This window comes from Budorcas taxicolor, chromosome 8 (genome assembly GCF_023091745.1).
Source record: "Budorcas taxicolor isolate Tak-1 chromosome 8, Takin1.1, whole genome shotgun sequence".
NCBI classification, from domain to species: Eukaryota; Metazoa; Chordata; class Mammalia; order Artiodactyla; family Bovidae; genus Budorcas; species Budorcas taxicolor.
This window is the reverse complement of record NC_068917.1, coordinates 28195722-28213219: the sequence shown is the minus strand read 5'-3', so window position 1 is coordinate 28213219 and position 17498 is coordinate 28195722. Positions and strand designations below refer to the sequence as shown.

Below are 17498 nucleotides of genomic sequence, written 5' to 3'. Positions count from 1 at the left end.
TGTCTTACGAATGAATTTGTGCTGTAAACTTCTACTTTGTAGGAGGTAAAAACTGATTAAGTGCTATATAACAAGCTTCTACAGAATGACAACAGTTTGACTGTAAATCCCACTGGGAAGCGGCTGGTCAATTATTGTTAACTCAGGAGTATTTTAATTTAGTGAGTTAGGGTAAGACATTTCATTTAATCGATGTATTTTTTTTTCTCTTTCTCTCTCTCTCTTCCAGGAAACCTAGTAGCAGCCATGATAGAAAACAAAGGGCCAAGAGTGGTGGACTACTTTGTTGTGGCAGGTCTCACTGATACATCTACTCTTCTGGATCAAGAGATAAATCGTTTAGATACTAAGTCAACTGGACCTAAAGCTCCAATTACAGACATTGCAGTTATTAACAAATCAGCTGGGGAAACAGTACCTGAAGGTTACACCTGTGTTGAAGCCACTCCATCAGGTCTCCAGGCCAACTTGAACTATGGAAGTCTGAAAAGCCCAGAACTGTTTCTCTGTTACAAGAGAGGGAGAGAGAAACCACCCCTTACTGACATTGGGTATGGTGACTTTCTTTTGCTGTAGTGAAGGGAATAAAATTTATTTAAGGTGCACAGGAATAGAAATTTTAAAATCCTTGATGGTTCTGTTATTATTTGTTACTTCAAAGTCAAGTGTAGTAAGATATGTACCTCTCTCCATTCTTACTGAATTTCTCTGCATTGTACTGAGTCATTAGATTATTTCCTTTCAAAAGAATATTGAAATGAAGGCATTAGAGCCTGAAATGTGATTTCGTAAACATAAGAGAACAAAAAGCTGTAGTGAAAGTATATATTTAAGGAGCTAGTTAGGTTATGTGATGAGGGTTTGTGAAGCCCTGAACTCACTTAACAAAAGCAGGCGGCAGCAGCTAGGATTTAGATCATAATTGTGTTGACCCTGTAGATCTGTTTCCAGAAAGTTGATATCTAATCAATACTAAGTCATCTTAATCCATGACTGTGAGATGGCGTTTTATTTATTGTTGTTGTTGATTATTGCTGAGTCATGTCCGATTCTTTGTGAACCCCTGGACTGTAGCCTGCTAGGCTTCTCTGTCCCTGCTGTTTCCCAGGTATACTAGAGTGGGTTGCCATTTCTTACTCCAGGGGCTCATCCCAACCCACGGACTGAACCTGCATTTCCTGCATTACAGGCTCTGTCCCGCTGAGCCATCAGGGAAAGCCCTTTTTATTTATTAGCTCATCTGTAATGTCTTTAAACAGTGTTTTATAGTTTCAGTCGAGGAATTTTTAAAGGGAAAATTTTGAGGAGAATTATGAAAAGTAAGTTTTGTGAAAACATCTGAATATTAGAAAAAACTTCTAAGAATTGACCTGAGGATGGTTGGAGTAGTGCCTCTCTTTTGTTTCATGTTTCTTATAATAAGCAATAAAAACGAAAACAAATTGTTTGATCCTATTTACACTTCTTAAATTGTGTTCTGTTAAAAAATAGTAGTTAAGAGATTTATAATTCCCAAAGTAATACTTTTAGTTTTGGTTTGTAATTAAGTTTTGGGAAACAACAGGGGAGACCAAAAGGTATATATATATTTTGTTATCAAGGAGAAAAAAGTAGTGTTAACCTGACATAAGTTTACATGTCAATTTTTTTTCTTCCCTGCCATACAGAGTTTTATATGATGGGAAAGAAAGGCTTATTCCAGGATGTGAAGTGATCCAAGCCACACCCTATGGTCGCTGTGCCAATGTCAACAATAGTTCAACTACTTCACAAAGAATCTTTATCACTTATCGAAGGGCTCCTTTAATTCGGCCCCAGAATTCTTTGGCTGTAACTGACATCTGTGTTATTGTAACCAGTAAGGGAGAAACCCCTCCCCATACTTTCTGCAAAGTTGATAAAAACTTAAATTGCGGAATGGTAAGAATAAAGTTTCATTTCTGAAATTTCATATGAAAATTAAGAAAAATTTTTTGGATTCCTCTTTATCATTTGGCTTAATATTTACTCTCAGTTTATATTTTCATGATTAAAAAAAAAATTTAGCCTTCTAATTTTCATGGTTCATTATAACTTAAAAAATCCTTAGCTGTCTGATGTTTTAGAATAATTTCATCCAGAAAATAGATATTTAAAGTAAGGGATTTTTTTTTTCTTGGTATGTGCTAATACATCACACTAAGGTACAGATTTTACTAGCTTTTGGGTTTCAGTGTTGTCTTCAAGGACAACTTCAGGGAGACTGGGTTGAGATACTGCTTATATTTATTTAATTATCTTAGATATTGTAGTTTTCATGCTTATTTTAAAAGGGTTGTAGTGAAAAAGAAAAATATAACATATGCATTAGATTTATAGTTTTTTATGACCCTAAAGTTATGTTTATTTTGAGGTGTGTTTATGTTGAGTTACGTTTATTTTGAAAAATATTTTAAATCAAACTGAAAGCCTAAATGATATAGTCAGAGCTGACCAGTGCACCCAAGGCTGTTAGTCAAGACCAGTTTGACTCTGAAGATAATGACTTCATAGCATCTAGTGGCCCCAGTCTTCCCTAGTTTGGGCTCAGCATCCACTCCATTTTGTGCTATTTCTTTCAAATAGAGGCAGCCTCTGTATGATTACAGAGTTCTAAACTTTTTGAAACAAACCTCACATCAGTTTAATTTTTGTGGCAATGTTTTTTTATTACTCCTTGTAGTGTTTTCAGTTTCATGCTTTGTTATATTGTATACTATACAGTCTGTTTGATAAACATATTTTAAATAGACTTCCCTGAAGAAATAATCAAAATCTTTAGAAGACATTCGACAAAATCAATTGATTTTCACTCTTTTATCTTTTTAAAACCTAATTTATATTTTACAGTGGGGTTCCAGTGTGTTTCTGTGTTATAAGAAGTCTGTGCCTGCTTCTAATGCTATAGCATATAAAGCTGGTAAGTAAATTTGGAAAAAAAAAAAAAGGTTTCTATTACTATAGGAATTGTTACACACTAACATTTGGTTAGAAGAGACAGTGTTTGCTCCCTTATACAGTTTGTGGAATTGATCTATTCATAAATTGAGTTAATTATAACTTTAGCATGTAAAGACATAAGTTTTCTTAAATTCATACTACAGGATATATTAATATTACTCCTTACCAACAAAAATACACTGTTAATTGAACAGAAAATTTTATTCCAAACAAGCGTTTGTGGAATAAACATTCGAATTGTTAGTCTACACTAATAGATTTAATAGTTGAGTGGAAAATGCTTACTCTCTGACCTTTTTATATTTTGACAATCAGAAAGGTGTCAAACTGCATCTTTACTTCTTATATATCTCCTTCTCTTATCTCTGTGTGTCTGATTTGAAACCACATGTTACTTGCCATGAGAGGTGGACTTGCTTCCTTTTTCCCTTGTTGCAAAGAATCAGCTATATGGAAGAGAGGAGGGCCTGAGAACCTTTTCTGCCATGAAGTGTTTGAGAAATCTATCGTCACATTCTTACTGCACAGTAAAGTGTCAAGGGCTGTAAAGAGTTAAGTGTGACCTCTTCATCCCACTGGTATGGTGGGATAAAAAGTGAAAATACAGGTATGCTTCAGCTGTAAATAGAAGAGATACTGGAATACTTCTTGGTGAAAAGAAGCAGTGTCATTACTTTTTATCATGCACAATTTTTGGAATAAGGTTTTACTTCAGGGAAGTCAGGCAGATCCATATATGAGAACTCTTAATTGTCCTCAGAAAGACATCCGTATTAATGAATCAAACCATTTAATTTATAACATGAAAATAAAGGCAGCAACTGACAGTTATAAATTTCAATATCACTTTAAAATGTAATACTGTTAATATTGCTGTAGTGTGTTGATTATATGTGATTTCCTTAAAAAAATTTTTTTTGACGTGTGTCACTTAAACTTACAGAATTATAGAAACAAGTTTTGTGAAACTGTTCAGGCGTTTGATACAAGACATACATATTAGAATAAAGAGTTTTGGAGACTGAATTTGGACTTAAAAATTCAGCTACTGATTTTCAAATGTTTAACCTAGAAGTGTCTGCATATTAGAGATATTAGAGATACCACGTAGCTGTTTTATTCTGAGGAGGCTTTGTTAGGCTTCTCAGAATGCCCCCTTCCTCCTGCTTTCTTGATCTCTCATACTTTGTACTTAGTCACAAGAGTTTCTATCTCATTTACTTTTCATCTTGCATTCATTTTACACTGCTGCTCTCTCAAAATAAGTTTAGGGGCCAAGATAATTTCTGCTGCCTTAGCAATACTGTCCCTTCCCTGAGTTTATTATTATTTTTTGTATAGGAGGCTAACTGAAATAGTTGGTAAATTTCCCTGAATGTTTCCTGCATTCCCTAAGACGTTGGCAGTATACAGGAAAAATAAATTAATGGTTCTGTTAAATAGAGTTTTAACTAGTATATTTAATACATTTAGTGTTATAGTGAACTCTAAGTCCATGAGTAAAAATAAATGTTAAATTTGTTATTCTCATTTCTGATATGGCAAGAGAAAAGTTGATCTTGAAATTTCACACATAAATATTTCACATATAAAATTTGCTATTAAAATATCCTATTAGTATGTTCTACATACTAATAACTATTTTAAAATAACTATTTAAAAGTTAAAAAAAAAGTTGTCAAGTTGCCTGGTAGTCCAGTGGTTAGGACTGTGCACTTGCACTGCGGTGGGCCTGGGTTCTTTCCCTGATTCGGGAACTGAAATCCCACAAGTTGTGCAGTGCAGCCAAAGAGTGAAAAATGAAGAGAAAAAATAAGGAGTCAATGGATAAATAATCATTATCTTCTTTCTCCAAAAGGTTTAATTTTTAGATATCCAGAAGAGGACTATGAGTCGTTTCCACTCTCAGAATGTGTCCCTCTCTTCTGCCTTCCGATGGGAGCTACTATTGAATGTTGGGATCCCCAAAGCAAATACCCACTTCCAGTTTTCTCAACTTTTGTTCTCACAGCTTCTTCTGCTGAAAAGGTATATGTTTTCCTTTTATTAAACCAATTTTGCCCATGTTTTTAATCCACAGACTGTTTAATATGAGATATCTTATTTGAATGTTAGGATCCTATTCAGACACAATACATTTTTAATTTAAATTTTGTACTATAATGCCCAAAGTGAGAAGTCAACATGAAGATTGGAATCAGGATACTAATACCACTCGATTGTTCTTAGGAGCAAATATAAAGTCTCTGGAGAGATATAGCCAAAACCCAGGACTCAAGATGAGATTCTAGTAAAAGATAGAAGACATAGGTACCATAGGAAGAATCAGTAAGATACAGACCTGGATTATACCTTTAAGATATTGAAATGATAGAATGATAATATCAAAGATATTATAAATGGAATATATAGTTGAAATATTCAAGACCTAAGAGAGAAGCTCAACACATCAAAGAAAGAATAGGTTATTTTGAAAAATGAGTAGACAGGTTGGAAAAAGAAGCGTCTAGAAATGCAAAATCGGAGAAGGCGATGGCACCCCACTCCAGTACTCCTGCCTGCAAAATCCCATGGATGGAGGAGCCTGGTGGGCTGCAGTCCATGGGGTTGCCAAGAGTTGGACACGACTGAGCGACTTTCCTTTCACTTTTCACTTTCATGCATTGGAGAAGGAAATGGCAACCCACTCCAGTGTTCTTGCCTGGAGAACCCCAGGGATGGGGGAGCCTGGTGGGCTGCTGTCTGTGGGGTTACACAGAGTCGGACACGACTGAAGTGACTTAGCAGAAGCAGCAGAAATGCAAAATATGATCCTTAAAACGAAAAATTTAATCAGTGGCTTAAACAGCAGGTCAGTCATGCATGAAGGAAGAATTAATGAAGTGGAAAATAAGTTACCTCCAATGTGGCACAGGAAAACATAAAAGGAGTTTTAAAGTGTAGAGAATAGAATAAAAAAGACCAATAGATACTTAATAATCCAGAAGGAGAGATTAGAAAGAGGAGAGGCAGCATTTTAAGAGCTAGTGACTGATTGAGAGTTTTCCAGGGTTGATGAAAAATTGAGTTTTCAGGTTAAAGATGTACTCTGAATCTTAAGGAGGAAAAAAAAAATACATATATACAAATACATATGTATATATTGTAGAACCACTTACTTTCATGTTCTAGTAAAACCATGGAATACCAAAGACAAAAACCATCCAGAAAGGAAAAACATAGCACTAGCCACGAAAGAAAAGGTGAATAATAGGACCTTATCGAAGTTAAGGACGCCTGTTTGTTCAAAGGTACCTTTAAGAAGGTGAAAATGGAAAAAAAAAAAGGGTGGAAAAGGAGAAGGTCATGTGATACAATATGTCTTCCACAAGGCTCTTGTATTCAGAATATTTAAAGAACTTCTATGTTGTCAGCAGTATAAGAGATAACTCTGTGGCCCAACAGTTATACACCTGAGCATATCCCAGGAGAAATGAGTGTATATATTCTCCAAAGCACGTGGATATTTGTAGGTTCCAAAAACCTAAAACATGTATAAATAGTAGTAATGACAAAAATAATCATTTAAAATAAAAAGAAATGGCAAAAAAAATTAGGAAATAAAAAGTGAATAAGACTACAGATCTCGTGGAAATTTAAAAATTGAAACCTTTCATAGGATATTTGATAGAATACTCAATTTTATTGAAAAGTGTAACTGACAGAGGCTGACTTTTGTGAAGCAAACACAAATGCATCTCTGTCCATGAGCAGCCTTCATGCTTTCAACCACTGTAAGATGGTAGCTAGGGTTAAGTGTCCAGCACAGTGTCTGGAACATAGTAAAATACTCAGTGAATGAAGGCCAATACTGCATTGACTGGATTGCTTACAAGTAAGCTAACTTTCTGGCTTAATAATCATTTATAGTTTATGACTCTGAAAGCAGCAAATAAAAATGAATTTTTAAAGATCTTCAAACAGTTGAGTTACCAAATATACCTTGACTAGTAGAGAACAACAGAGCCTCTTTGAGATACTTTTGTCATATTACTTGTTAAAAACCCTTGAGATGCCTTTGAAATAATTGTATCCGAGAGTGTTGTTTGTATCTGTAAATTAAAGAGTCAATATGATGTAATTCACACAGACATAAATATGACATATATACACATGTATATACATACACACACACACATATATAGTGTTAGAAGATTTATAAAAGTGTCATTTATCTATTCTCAGTTACAAGACTTATAAAAGTATCACTTATCATTTTCAGAACTTTTTCATCACTTGAAACAGAAGCTTCTTCTAATCCTACCGTATGTCCCTCTTTTCTACTATCTGTCTCTACCAGTTTGTCTATTCTAGGTAGCATATATAAATGGAATCATATAATATTTGTCTTCATGTGTCTAGCTTGTTTCACTTAGCATAATGTTGTCAAGGTTTGTCTATGTTGCAATATTTTTCAGAATTTGATTCCTTGTTAGGGATGAATAATACATATGAGTATATGACATTATTCAAATCGGTGTATCTTTCCTTTTCCCCTTTGCTTTTTGCTTCCCTTCTTTTCATGAATATGTACAGTCAGCCCACCGTATCTATGGATACCAAACCTGTGGATCTGGAGGGCTGATTGTACTACTCACACATTTTGTATAAGGAACTTGAGCATTCATGGATCTTGGTATCCTCTGGGGGTTCTGGAGGCAACCACCCTTAAATACTGAAGGACCACTATACCACATTTTGTATATCTGTTCATTTGTTGGTGGACATTTGGGTTGTTTCCATTTTTTTTGGTTATTGTGAATAATGCTGCTATGAACATTGGTGTACAAATATTTGAGTCCCTGCTTTCTGTTGTTTTGAGTATATACGTAGGTGAATCATGGTAATTGTTTAACTTTTGGAGGAGCTGCCAACTGTTTTCCACCATAGCTGCAACCATTTTATATTCCCATCAGCAGTGCTTGAGATTTTTTTTTTTCATTTATCTGTCATATGTACTCTAAGCAAATGTTTCTTTTGGAATCGAGAAAGAGAGAAATTAAGTTTTAAAAAACACTCAAATTTTACCATGAAATTGTTTTACTCTGTAGGTATATGGAGCTGCAATCCAGTTTTATGAGCCTTACTCTCGAGAACTTCTAACAGAAAAACAGCTTATGCAGCTGGGCCTGTTGACACCTGTGGAGAGAAAAATGGTCTCTAAATCCATCAATTCAAACAAATGCATTTGTTTACTCTCGCACTGGCCTTTTTTTGAAGCTTTTAGAAAATTTCTCATGTTTATCTACAAACTTTCTGTGTCTGGACCACATCCTCTTCCCATTGAGAAGTATGTATAATGATTTGAAGGGTGTCTGATGGAAAAATTGGATGTATATATGTGCATTTCATTGTTCACCTAACTTTGCATAGAGTTGAAAGGGAAGGAGAATCACAGTCATCCTACTTTTTACTTGCTCGCTTCTTCACAGGATCCCTGACTACAAATTTAAAACTGAGGAGTTGTGGTGAGAACGATCACATAAAAGTGTGAGAATTCTTTTGAGAATTCAGCTAAGGAAGAAAGATACACGTTGCACTGTGTGTGTTCTTCCTGCTCATTCTTGAATAACCAAGAGAAAAATAGCTGTTGATGCACACATACCCTGACCAATTCAAATGACCATTTCAAGTTAAAACATCTCTAAACTGATGTAGAAATTAAGGGTGAAGTAGTTGAGACTTCCCTGGTGGCTCAGACGGTAAAAACGTCTGCCTACAATGTGAGAGACCCAGGTTTGATCCCTGAGTTGGGAAGATCCCCTGGAGAAGGAAATGGCAGCCCACTCCAGTACTCTTGCCTGGAAAATCCCATGGATGGAGGAGCCTGGTAGGCTACAGTCCGTGGGGTCAAAAAGAGTCGGACAGGACTGAGTGACTTCACTTTCACTTCCTTTGATTGATACTAAAGCAAGGTTTTGGTTTTAGTGTTGACTGACCTCTACATGTTTTCCCTTCAATTTGTAATTCTCTTTGTCATGGAAATGTTTTGTGAGCCAGAAAAATAGATGTGGAGTCACTGTCTTTTTAAAGTCACATCTTTTCTGACTTCTAATGGCACATTGACTTTTGTTTATTAAGTTTTAGGTAAGTGGCTTTATCAAATCCAGGATGATAAATTATATTTAAGATCTGTTAAAATCCATGAAATATTTTAGAAAAGTAATTGTCTTTATTTCAAAATTTTTTTCTAGGCACATTTCACATTTTATGCAAAACATCCCTTTTCCTTCACCTCAAAGACCAAGAATCCTGGTACAGGTAATCAAAAAAGAATATGTTTGAGGGGAGCGCTGCATATGTTCACTCCAGTCATTGCAGTGTGGACTCTATGGCCCTTTGGGTTTGAGGCGGAGCAAGATGCATCCATTAAGTCCTTGAATTCTTATATTTTGCATCTTTAGCGAATACTCTTTAGTATTGTTTTTTTGAACTTAGGGTATACAGAATTGTAATAATTATAATACTTGTTCATGACATCATCATTGATCCATTTGTGGCCTAAATTTATGTAGCTGATTTTAATAACATAAAACCCAGAATTATGTTGAGGGCAAGTTTTTAATATCAGAGTGACTTAATAAATATTAAATGGGAAATCAGTTATGGTTGGAGGGCATAAGTAAAGTTGTCTGTAATAGTGCTCTTCAAACTGTCTTTGTTAAAGGACCAGTTTCTTTTTTATTTCCAGGTGATGGCAGACCTATGTAAGCATATAGCTTGTGACATAAACAGTCAGTATAGACTTGAACAGGTCTATACTCTGTCCAAAGACATGAGTTCACTGATAATGTAATTGGATATGAGAGCAATGGCAAATTGCCATAAAAGTTTCTAAATCACTTTCTCTGTATATACTATTTCTTCCTAGACTGATAATAGTTTGTAGACTGGCACTTTGAGTCTGATCTATAGAGGCAAGCCATTTAAACATTTTTTCTAAGATAATTACCAACCTTATAGGATAGTCAGGTATTTATCATGAATGTATTTTAGTTCAGCAAGTGTTAATACAATACATACTAAGTAGTAGCCAAATATAGAGTTAGTACATATAAGGCTTTTAAAAAGCAGTTACTTTTTTTAAACAGGTGTATTTTAATTGACTAACTGAATCAAAATTCATTTGATTTGATCATTTAATTATAAAGAACTATATACTTCTAAGTAAATACAGCTGTTGTTTTATATTTTAGTACATGGTTCCAAAACTGTATCAGTCTGCATATTAAACAGTTTTCCACTTTATCCTTGATATAAATATTTAGGTTTCAAAACTGGCTTTGTTAATTTATCATTTTTTTTCTTTTTTTAAGCTATCAGTCCACGATGCATTAATACTATCACAACCAGTTTCTACACCTTTACCACTAAGGTAATTAATGGTATATAAAATAATACATTTATTCACTTGGATCAGAATACTTTAAAATATTTTAAGAGCATAATAGAGCTGTGCTATTTTTACAAACTGAGAATAGCCTTAATGTTTCTAAGTTTGATAGCTGGTTGGATGGCAGAGGTCATTCACCATTTTAAAAATGAAACACTTAAAGAGAGTTGAAAGATCACATGTAGGGAGTATTTCCCTCTTCCTCTCATCTCCCCTCCCCATATCCAGTTTATTAGTAAATATTTCAGGTGAACTGACTTTACCTTCTAAACTGTCTTGAATCTATTAGGTTCTCTTCTTCTGCATTGCTAGTCCAGGCTTCGCATGGTCTTTTACCTGAACTATTTCATTATGAACCTCTTAATTGGCACCTTTTTGCTCTTGTTTTTCAGTTTTTTATTCACACTGCAGTGTGTCTTTTTGAGAATGCTAGTATAAAATTGTTGGAGAATGCAAATATTTTTATTTGGGGCATAATCTCTTACTGTATTCACCCGTTCTTTCCTATGCTTTAGTCACAAGATGTTTATTTCAGTTCCTTGAACATGGCAGATGGTTTTTCTTGCCTCAGGAACTTTGCAAATGTTGTCTCCCCACCATCCCCTACCTTCTTTCTTTTGAGCTGCCATCTGTGGGGTCGCACAGAGTCGGACACGACTGAAGCGACTTAGCAGCAAACAGCTGTTCTTTAGGGAGATCTTTCCTGATAAATGCCCCTTAGTTTCCGAAGGATGAGTTTGAATCATTCTGTTACACCATCTCATTAACTTTGCTAGTTTTTAGTAATGAAAACTTAATCAGGCCCTAAATCAGGACTTGAGGTTAATATTATATTCTCAACTTATTAATATTCAGAAAATAATTTAATAAGCAAATCTTAATACCTTTTGGTGAAATAGTTTATAATCTTTTCTCTCCTTTTCTAGTGGAGCTAACTTCAGCACCTTGTTAATGAATCTGGGTCCTGAGAATTGTGCAACACTCCTGCTCTTTGTTTTACTTGAGAGTAAGATTTTGCTGCATTCTTTGAGGCCAGCTGTGTTGACTGGAGTAGCTGAAGCTGTTGTAGCTGTAAGTATAGAATTTTCTTTTTAGTACAGAATTCTTGAGAGAATTTTTACTCTGAAGGGAAATTTCCTTCAATGAAAGCAACTTTGAAATTACCACTAAATGTTTAACATAAATGTAATAGAATGGCAAAGAGATAATATAAAGAAAAAAAGTAATTTGTATTGAGAGAAAATTTCAGCTTCTAATTTTTCATATCTTGGAGTTCTTCAGAGAAGCTACATGTTTACATAAAAATAGAACTTGTGAATGAAGCTTAGTGTATTAAATGAGAAGCTCTAGCCAGTTTCAACTGCCCTAAAATTGTGAGCATGACTAATTTCTCCCAATTCGAACTGTTAATCACTGTGGGTCAGTAACATCCAGGAAAATCTAGGTGATTGTAAAATTGAATAATGTACAAATGCTTTGCTATTGTGAAAAGCATAAATAAAAATATAAGTCCTCTCCTGTTTTAAAACCTCTTGATGGCATCCCATTGCAATTAGAAAGAGGTCTGATCATTAGGGCTTTATAGGTCCATAATGTTGAATTTTGGATGTTCCATTTCTCTATCTTCCATTATTTGTTTAATTTAAAATGGTTGACTCTTCTCTCTTCCCTTCCCCATTTTACTGTCATGCAGGTAAATATCTAGGTCTCTTTTTCACTCCTATGTCCTCAGCACTTACTACAGTTAGATAGCATGGAGTAAACACTCAGTAAATACTTGTTGAATTGACAAATGGGGTATGTCTCCAAGATCTTAATCTGGTCAAAGAAATGCTGCTAGGACTGAAAACACTAATAACTATTTGAGATGGTTCACGGGGGGGCAAAGATCCTTGTTTTATACTAATTATTCCAAACCTCCCCAGTTGCATGTGAAAGCAAAAGTAGTTATAACATGAAAATATTTGTTAATAAACTTGACTAGTTTTAGAAAGTTCCCACTCAGATATTCCTTCTTATAAAACTTTAGGGATTATCTACTGCCCTGTCTCTGAATCTTTGTAGTTTAGTCTCTGGCAATGTGAACTTGGAAATCTTATTAAAATGCAAGATTGCTTGAAATTTATGTAACTGATGTTACTTGCAAGACTATTGATAAATGAGGATTTGATAGTAAGGCAACTTATCATTTAAAGAGAAAATTGAAAAGAATGGTGATAGGATAAATTCTGCAAAAGGAGAATGATTTTAATATCAAAGAATATTGAAGAGTTAATGGAGCCCTATAGCAAGAATTGGTGGAACCAGTGAGTATTTTTGTGAAATTGACTGTATTTTTGATTGTGCTGAAAAAGTTGAAGATAAAGATGTTGTATTTTGTTGTTCAGTAGTTTTATTCTGAAATTTCTTACACAGTTGGAGGTGTAACGTACCTTTTGTTGAATGGAAGATAGTCAGTTTTCACTGGAGGAAATCTGGAGTCCTCGCAAGGCCCTTTGCAAGCACTTCTGTCCCTCTGCTCTCTGATCTCATTTTCGACTTCTCTCCCCTTTGCTCACTCTGCTCCAGCTGCGCTGGCCTGTGCTACCCCTGGAGCATGTTAGGCAGTCCTCACACCATACGGTCTTTGCCCTGGCTGTTCCTTTTCTTCAAAGTGCTCTTCTAGATATCCCCTTGACTAAATCCCTTACCACCTTCAAGTTTCAGCCCAGTGTCTTTTTCTTAATGAGGCCTACCCGGTTTGGCCTGTTAAATAATACAGCCTGCTTTCCCTCTTTCTTCTCTACTGTTCTAAACTCTGGGACCTTTCACTTGGCTTGACTGTCTTTGTTTTCTTTTCCTCATAGCACTTAGCACTCTCTCACATGGCACATAGTCTATTTATTATGTCTTCTTTTTGTTTTCTCTCTTCCTGCTAGACCAGGTGTTTGAGTCAAATCCTGGCTGCCGTTTGTTTTCCGTAAATACGTTTTACTGGAACATAGGCCGTTTATTTATATATTTCCTCTGTTTTCATACATGAAGGCAGAGTTAATTTGTGACAGATGCATTATGGTTTGCAAGCCATAAAATACTCTGTATATTTTACAGAAAAAGTTTGCTGACTCTTCTGCTGTACTCTAAACCTCATGAGGGCATTGGATCTTTGTTTTATACACTGTTATAGCCCCATCATGTAGAACAGTTTTTGGTACATGTTAAGTGCTCAATTGCCAGAAAGCAAGTAAATGATTGAAGACATAATTCCAATTCTGTGTAACCATCTGGAATAACTGGCAGCGGTAGTAAATGCTGTAGGTAATTATTTGGGGTGAATAATGATGGGTAAGGTGACAATTGAACTAGACCTTGAAAGATTACAAAGATTTTTATAATAGACGAAAGATTTTGTCATCAGTGATTAAAATTTTAATATTAGTTGAAGTGGATCATTTTATGTTTATTTGGGCAGTTAGGAAAACTTTTTGTTGAAATTTTTAGTTGACTATTATTATTCCCAAGATAATTGTTTACATTTTTTGTTTTGTTTAGCTCTTGGTGTTCTTAGTTGAATTTTAATCAGAGGTTATCTTGAAATTTAATAGACGGATGAAATGCATCAGTTAAAAATCATGAATTTGTTTTATAAAATTTCCATCAATTTTTCCCCTTCTCTCCCTTTCTCCTTAAAATAGGAATGTGGATTTCCTATAGACATGAGAATTAACATTCAAAGAGCTGTTAGCATTTTAATTGTGCTTATGATCATTGTCATGCCTAAAGGTTTTAATCACATTGGTTCATAGGATTAACCTGTAATGTTGTATAGTCATTTATATTTTGGAATGAAGTTTGAAGTGAAAGAAACTAGACTTTAGCTGCTTTTTAACGGTCCCTGTCAGTAATATTAGTTAATTACGTAATTCTCAATGCAATAAAAGTTGGTTAATTTCTTAAAACTTTTTTCCCAGATGATCTTTCCGTTTCAGTGGCAGTGCCCGTATATTCCCCTTTGTCCTCTTTCACTGGCGGCAGTGCTCAGTGCACCTTTACCATTTATAGTTGGAGTTGACTCAAGGTATTTTGATCTTCATGACCCACCACAAGATGTTGTTTGCATTGACTTGGATACAAACATGTTATATCTGTAAGTTGATTCTTTTTATGTTATCTCCCTTTATATTTTTCTCCACATGTAATTGTAGCTCTTTGAAAGCATATACAAATTGCTACTTTTAAAAGTTGTTAGTAAGTCTTCAATTCAGTGATTCACAGTCAGGACAGGTAACAGAATCCTGGAATGTTATGTGGTTTGAAAAAGATTCAGTGTGTTCAGTATTATAATAGTTTATATTGGATAATAATGTTAACAGTAGGCAGGAGATGTTTATGTTTATCAGAAGATAATATGGATTCTTAAAAAGAAAAAGGATAAACCCTGCTTTCAGAGCTCAAGAGATATGATATGTAGGTTTAATTCAGAATCCATGTGTAAGTCACAACATAGTGACCTTAGTCACAATATAGGGTAATATTATGCTGTTGCCTTAGTTCAAGATTTGAATTTTACAGGGATTGTAGAGAAATTGATACTAAAAATCAATCACAGTTTGTGTTTACAGAGGTGATAAATTTGTATGGCAGTGGTAACTGAGGGTTCAGAGAGTAGGGTACCACACTTGTGAAAGCAGCTTCATCCATCCAGTTCTAGATGGGTGTTTAGGCGCTCCCTCCACACCCCATTGCCCAACAATAACAACAGCAAAGTGGGAAAGAGCAGTAAATAGTGAAAGTTCCCTAGTGTAAATGTCAAATTCCAGATCCTGGAGTGCTTTTATTCTTTCCTGTTTGATATTGGTAGAAAATGAATAGAGGAAGAATTCGGGATGAGACTTCAGTGGTCACAGCAGTAGAACTGGTTGGGGAAATAGGCTTGCATGAACCTGAAGAATAACTTAAGGAAGGAAGAAAACGTTTGATGTACCTTTAAAAATAATTTTGAAATGAATCTACCATTGTATTTCGAAAACTGTAATTGTGGTATTGTTGTAGCTCCATACTATGTTTGTTTATTGAGCTTTCAATACTTTTAAGAATTGAAGTATAGTTGATTTACAATATTACACTGTTTTCAGGTGTATAGCATAGTGATATAGTATTTTTATAGCTTATATTCCAATAAAAGTTACTAAAAGCTAATGGCTATAATTCCTTGTGCTATACAGCAGTGGTCCCCAACCTTGGTGGTGCCAGGGACTAGTTTCTTGGAAGATAATTTTTCCATGGACTGGGGGTGGGTGAAATGGTTAGGGAATGATTTGAGCAACATTACATTTATTGTACACTTTATTTCTAATCTAATACTGCCATTAAAGTACCTGTCTATGGCCCAGAGGTTGAGGACCCCTGCTATACAGTGTATCCTTGTTGCTTATTTATTTTGTATATAGTAGTTTGTGTCTTTTAATCCTATACCCTTATCTTGCCCCTCTCCCCTTTCTTCTCTCTACTGGTAACCGTTAGTTTGTTTTCTATAAATGTGAGTGTGTTTTGCTGTGTTCATTTTTTTGTTTTGTTTTGTATTTTAGATTCCTGTAAATGATATCACGTAGTATTTATCTTTGTCTGACTCACTTTACTAGGCGTAATATTCTCTAGACTGATTTTCACTTTTTTTACCAGTCTGTTCAGTTCAGTCACTCAGTTGTGTCTAACTCTGCGACCCCATGAACTGCAGCATGCCAGGCTTTCCTGTGCATCACCAACTGCTGGAGCTTGCTTAAACTCATTGTCCACTGAGTCCATGGTGCTATTCAACTGTCTCATCTTCTGTTGTCCCCTTTTCTTCCTGCCTTCCATCATTCCCAGTATCAGGGTCTTTTCCAATGAGTCAGTTCTTTGCATCAGTTGGCCAAACTATTAGAGCTTCAGCTTCAGCATCAGTCTGAATATTCAGGACTGATTTCCATTAGGATGGACTGGTTTGGATCTCCTTGCAGTCCAAAAGACTGTCAAGAGTCTTCTCCAACACCACAGTTCAAAAGCATCAATTCTTCGGTGCTCAGCTTTCTTTATATTTTCTCACATCCATACATGACTACTGGAAAAACCATAGCTTTGACTAGACGAACCTTTGTTTGTAAAGTAATGTCTCTGCTTTTTAATATGCTGTCTAGGTTGGTTATCACTATTCTTCCAAGGAGCAAGCATCTTTTAATTTTATGGCTGCAGTGACCATCTGCAGTGATTTTGGAGACCCCCAAAATAAAGTCTGTTACTGTTTCCATTGTTTCCCCATCTATTTGCCGTGAAGTGATGGGACCGGATGCCACGATCTCAGTTTTCTTTCTGAATGTTGAGTTTTAAGCCAACTTTTTCACTCCTCTTTCACTTTCATCAAGAAGCTCTTTAGTTCTTTGCTTTCTGCCATAAGGGTGGTGTCATCTGCGTATCTGAGGTTATTGATATTTCTCCTGGCAATCTTGATTCCAGCTTGGGCTTCATCCAGTCCAGCATTGCTCATGATGTACTCTGCATATAAGTTAAATAAGCAGGGAGACAATATACAGCCTTGACATACTCCTTACCCTATTTAGAATCAGTCTGTTAATAATTTTTATTCATTTGTCTGTTGATGGACACAGGCTGCTTCCGTGTTTTGGCAGTTGTAAATAGTGCTGCTATGAATAATGGGGTGCATATATCTTTTCACATTAGTGTTTTCTTTTTTTTTCTGGACATATACCCAGGAGTGGAATTGCTGAGTCATATGGTAATTCTATTTTTAGTTTTTTGAGGAACTGCAATACTTTTTTCCATAGTGCCACTACCAATTTACATTTCCACCAACAGTGTATGAGTGTTCTCTTTTCTCCATATCATCGCCAACATTTGTTGTTTGTCTTCTTATTGATGATAGCCATTCTGACAGATATGAGGTGACAACTCAAAATTGTTTTGACTTTCATTTCTGTAGTTATTAGTGATATTGAGCATCTTTTCATGTGCCTGTTAGCCATCTGTATGTCTTTGGAAAAATGTCTCTTGAGTTCTTTCTGCCCATTTTTTTTTATTGTATTGTTTGCTTTTTTGATAATAAGGTGTATGA

At 35.2% G+C, this 17498-nt stretch overlaps 1 protein-coding gene across 1 annotated transcript in view; it reads left to right on the top strand.

Annotated features, from left to right (window-relative positions):
• Positions 1-246: 246 nt before the first annotated feature.
• The window catches only part of DENND4C (DENN domain containing 4C), a 78065-nt gene continuing 60813 nt past the window's right edge, over positions 247-17498 (top strand). Inside the window, exons 1-9 of the mRNA XM_052644483.1 lie at positions 247-551; positions 1668-1920; positions 2869-2938; positions 4838-5007; positions 8070-8308; positions 9213-9279; positions 10335-10393; positions 11338-11482; positions 14362-14537. Of these exons, the coding sequence (XP_052500443.1) occupies positions 247-551; positions 1668-1920; positions 2869-2938; positions 4838-5007; positions 8070-8308; positions 9213-9279; positions 10335-10393; positions 11338-11482; positions 14362-14537 (1484 nt within the window). The remainder of the gene's footprint in view (positions 552-1667; positions 1921-2868; positions 2939-4837; positions 5008-8069; positions 8309-9212; positions 9280-10334; positions 10394-11337; positions 11483-14361; positions 14538-17498) is intronic.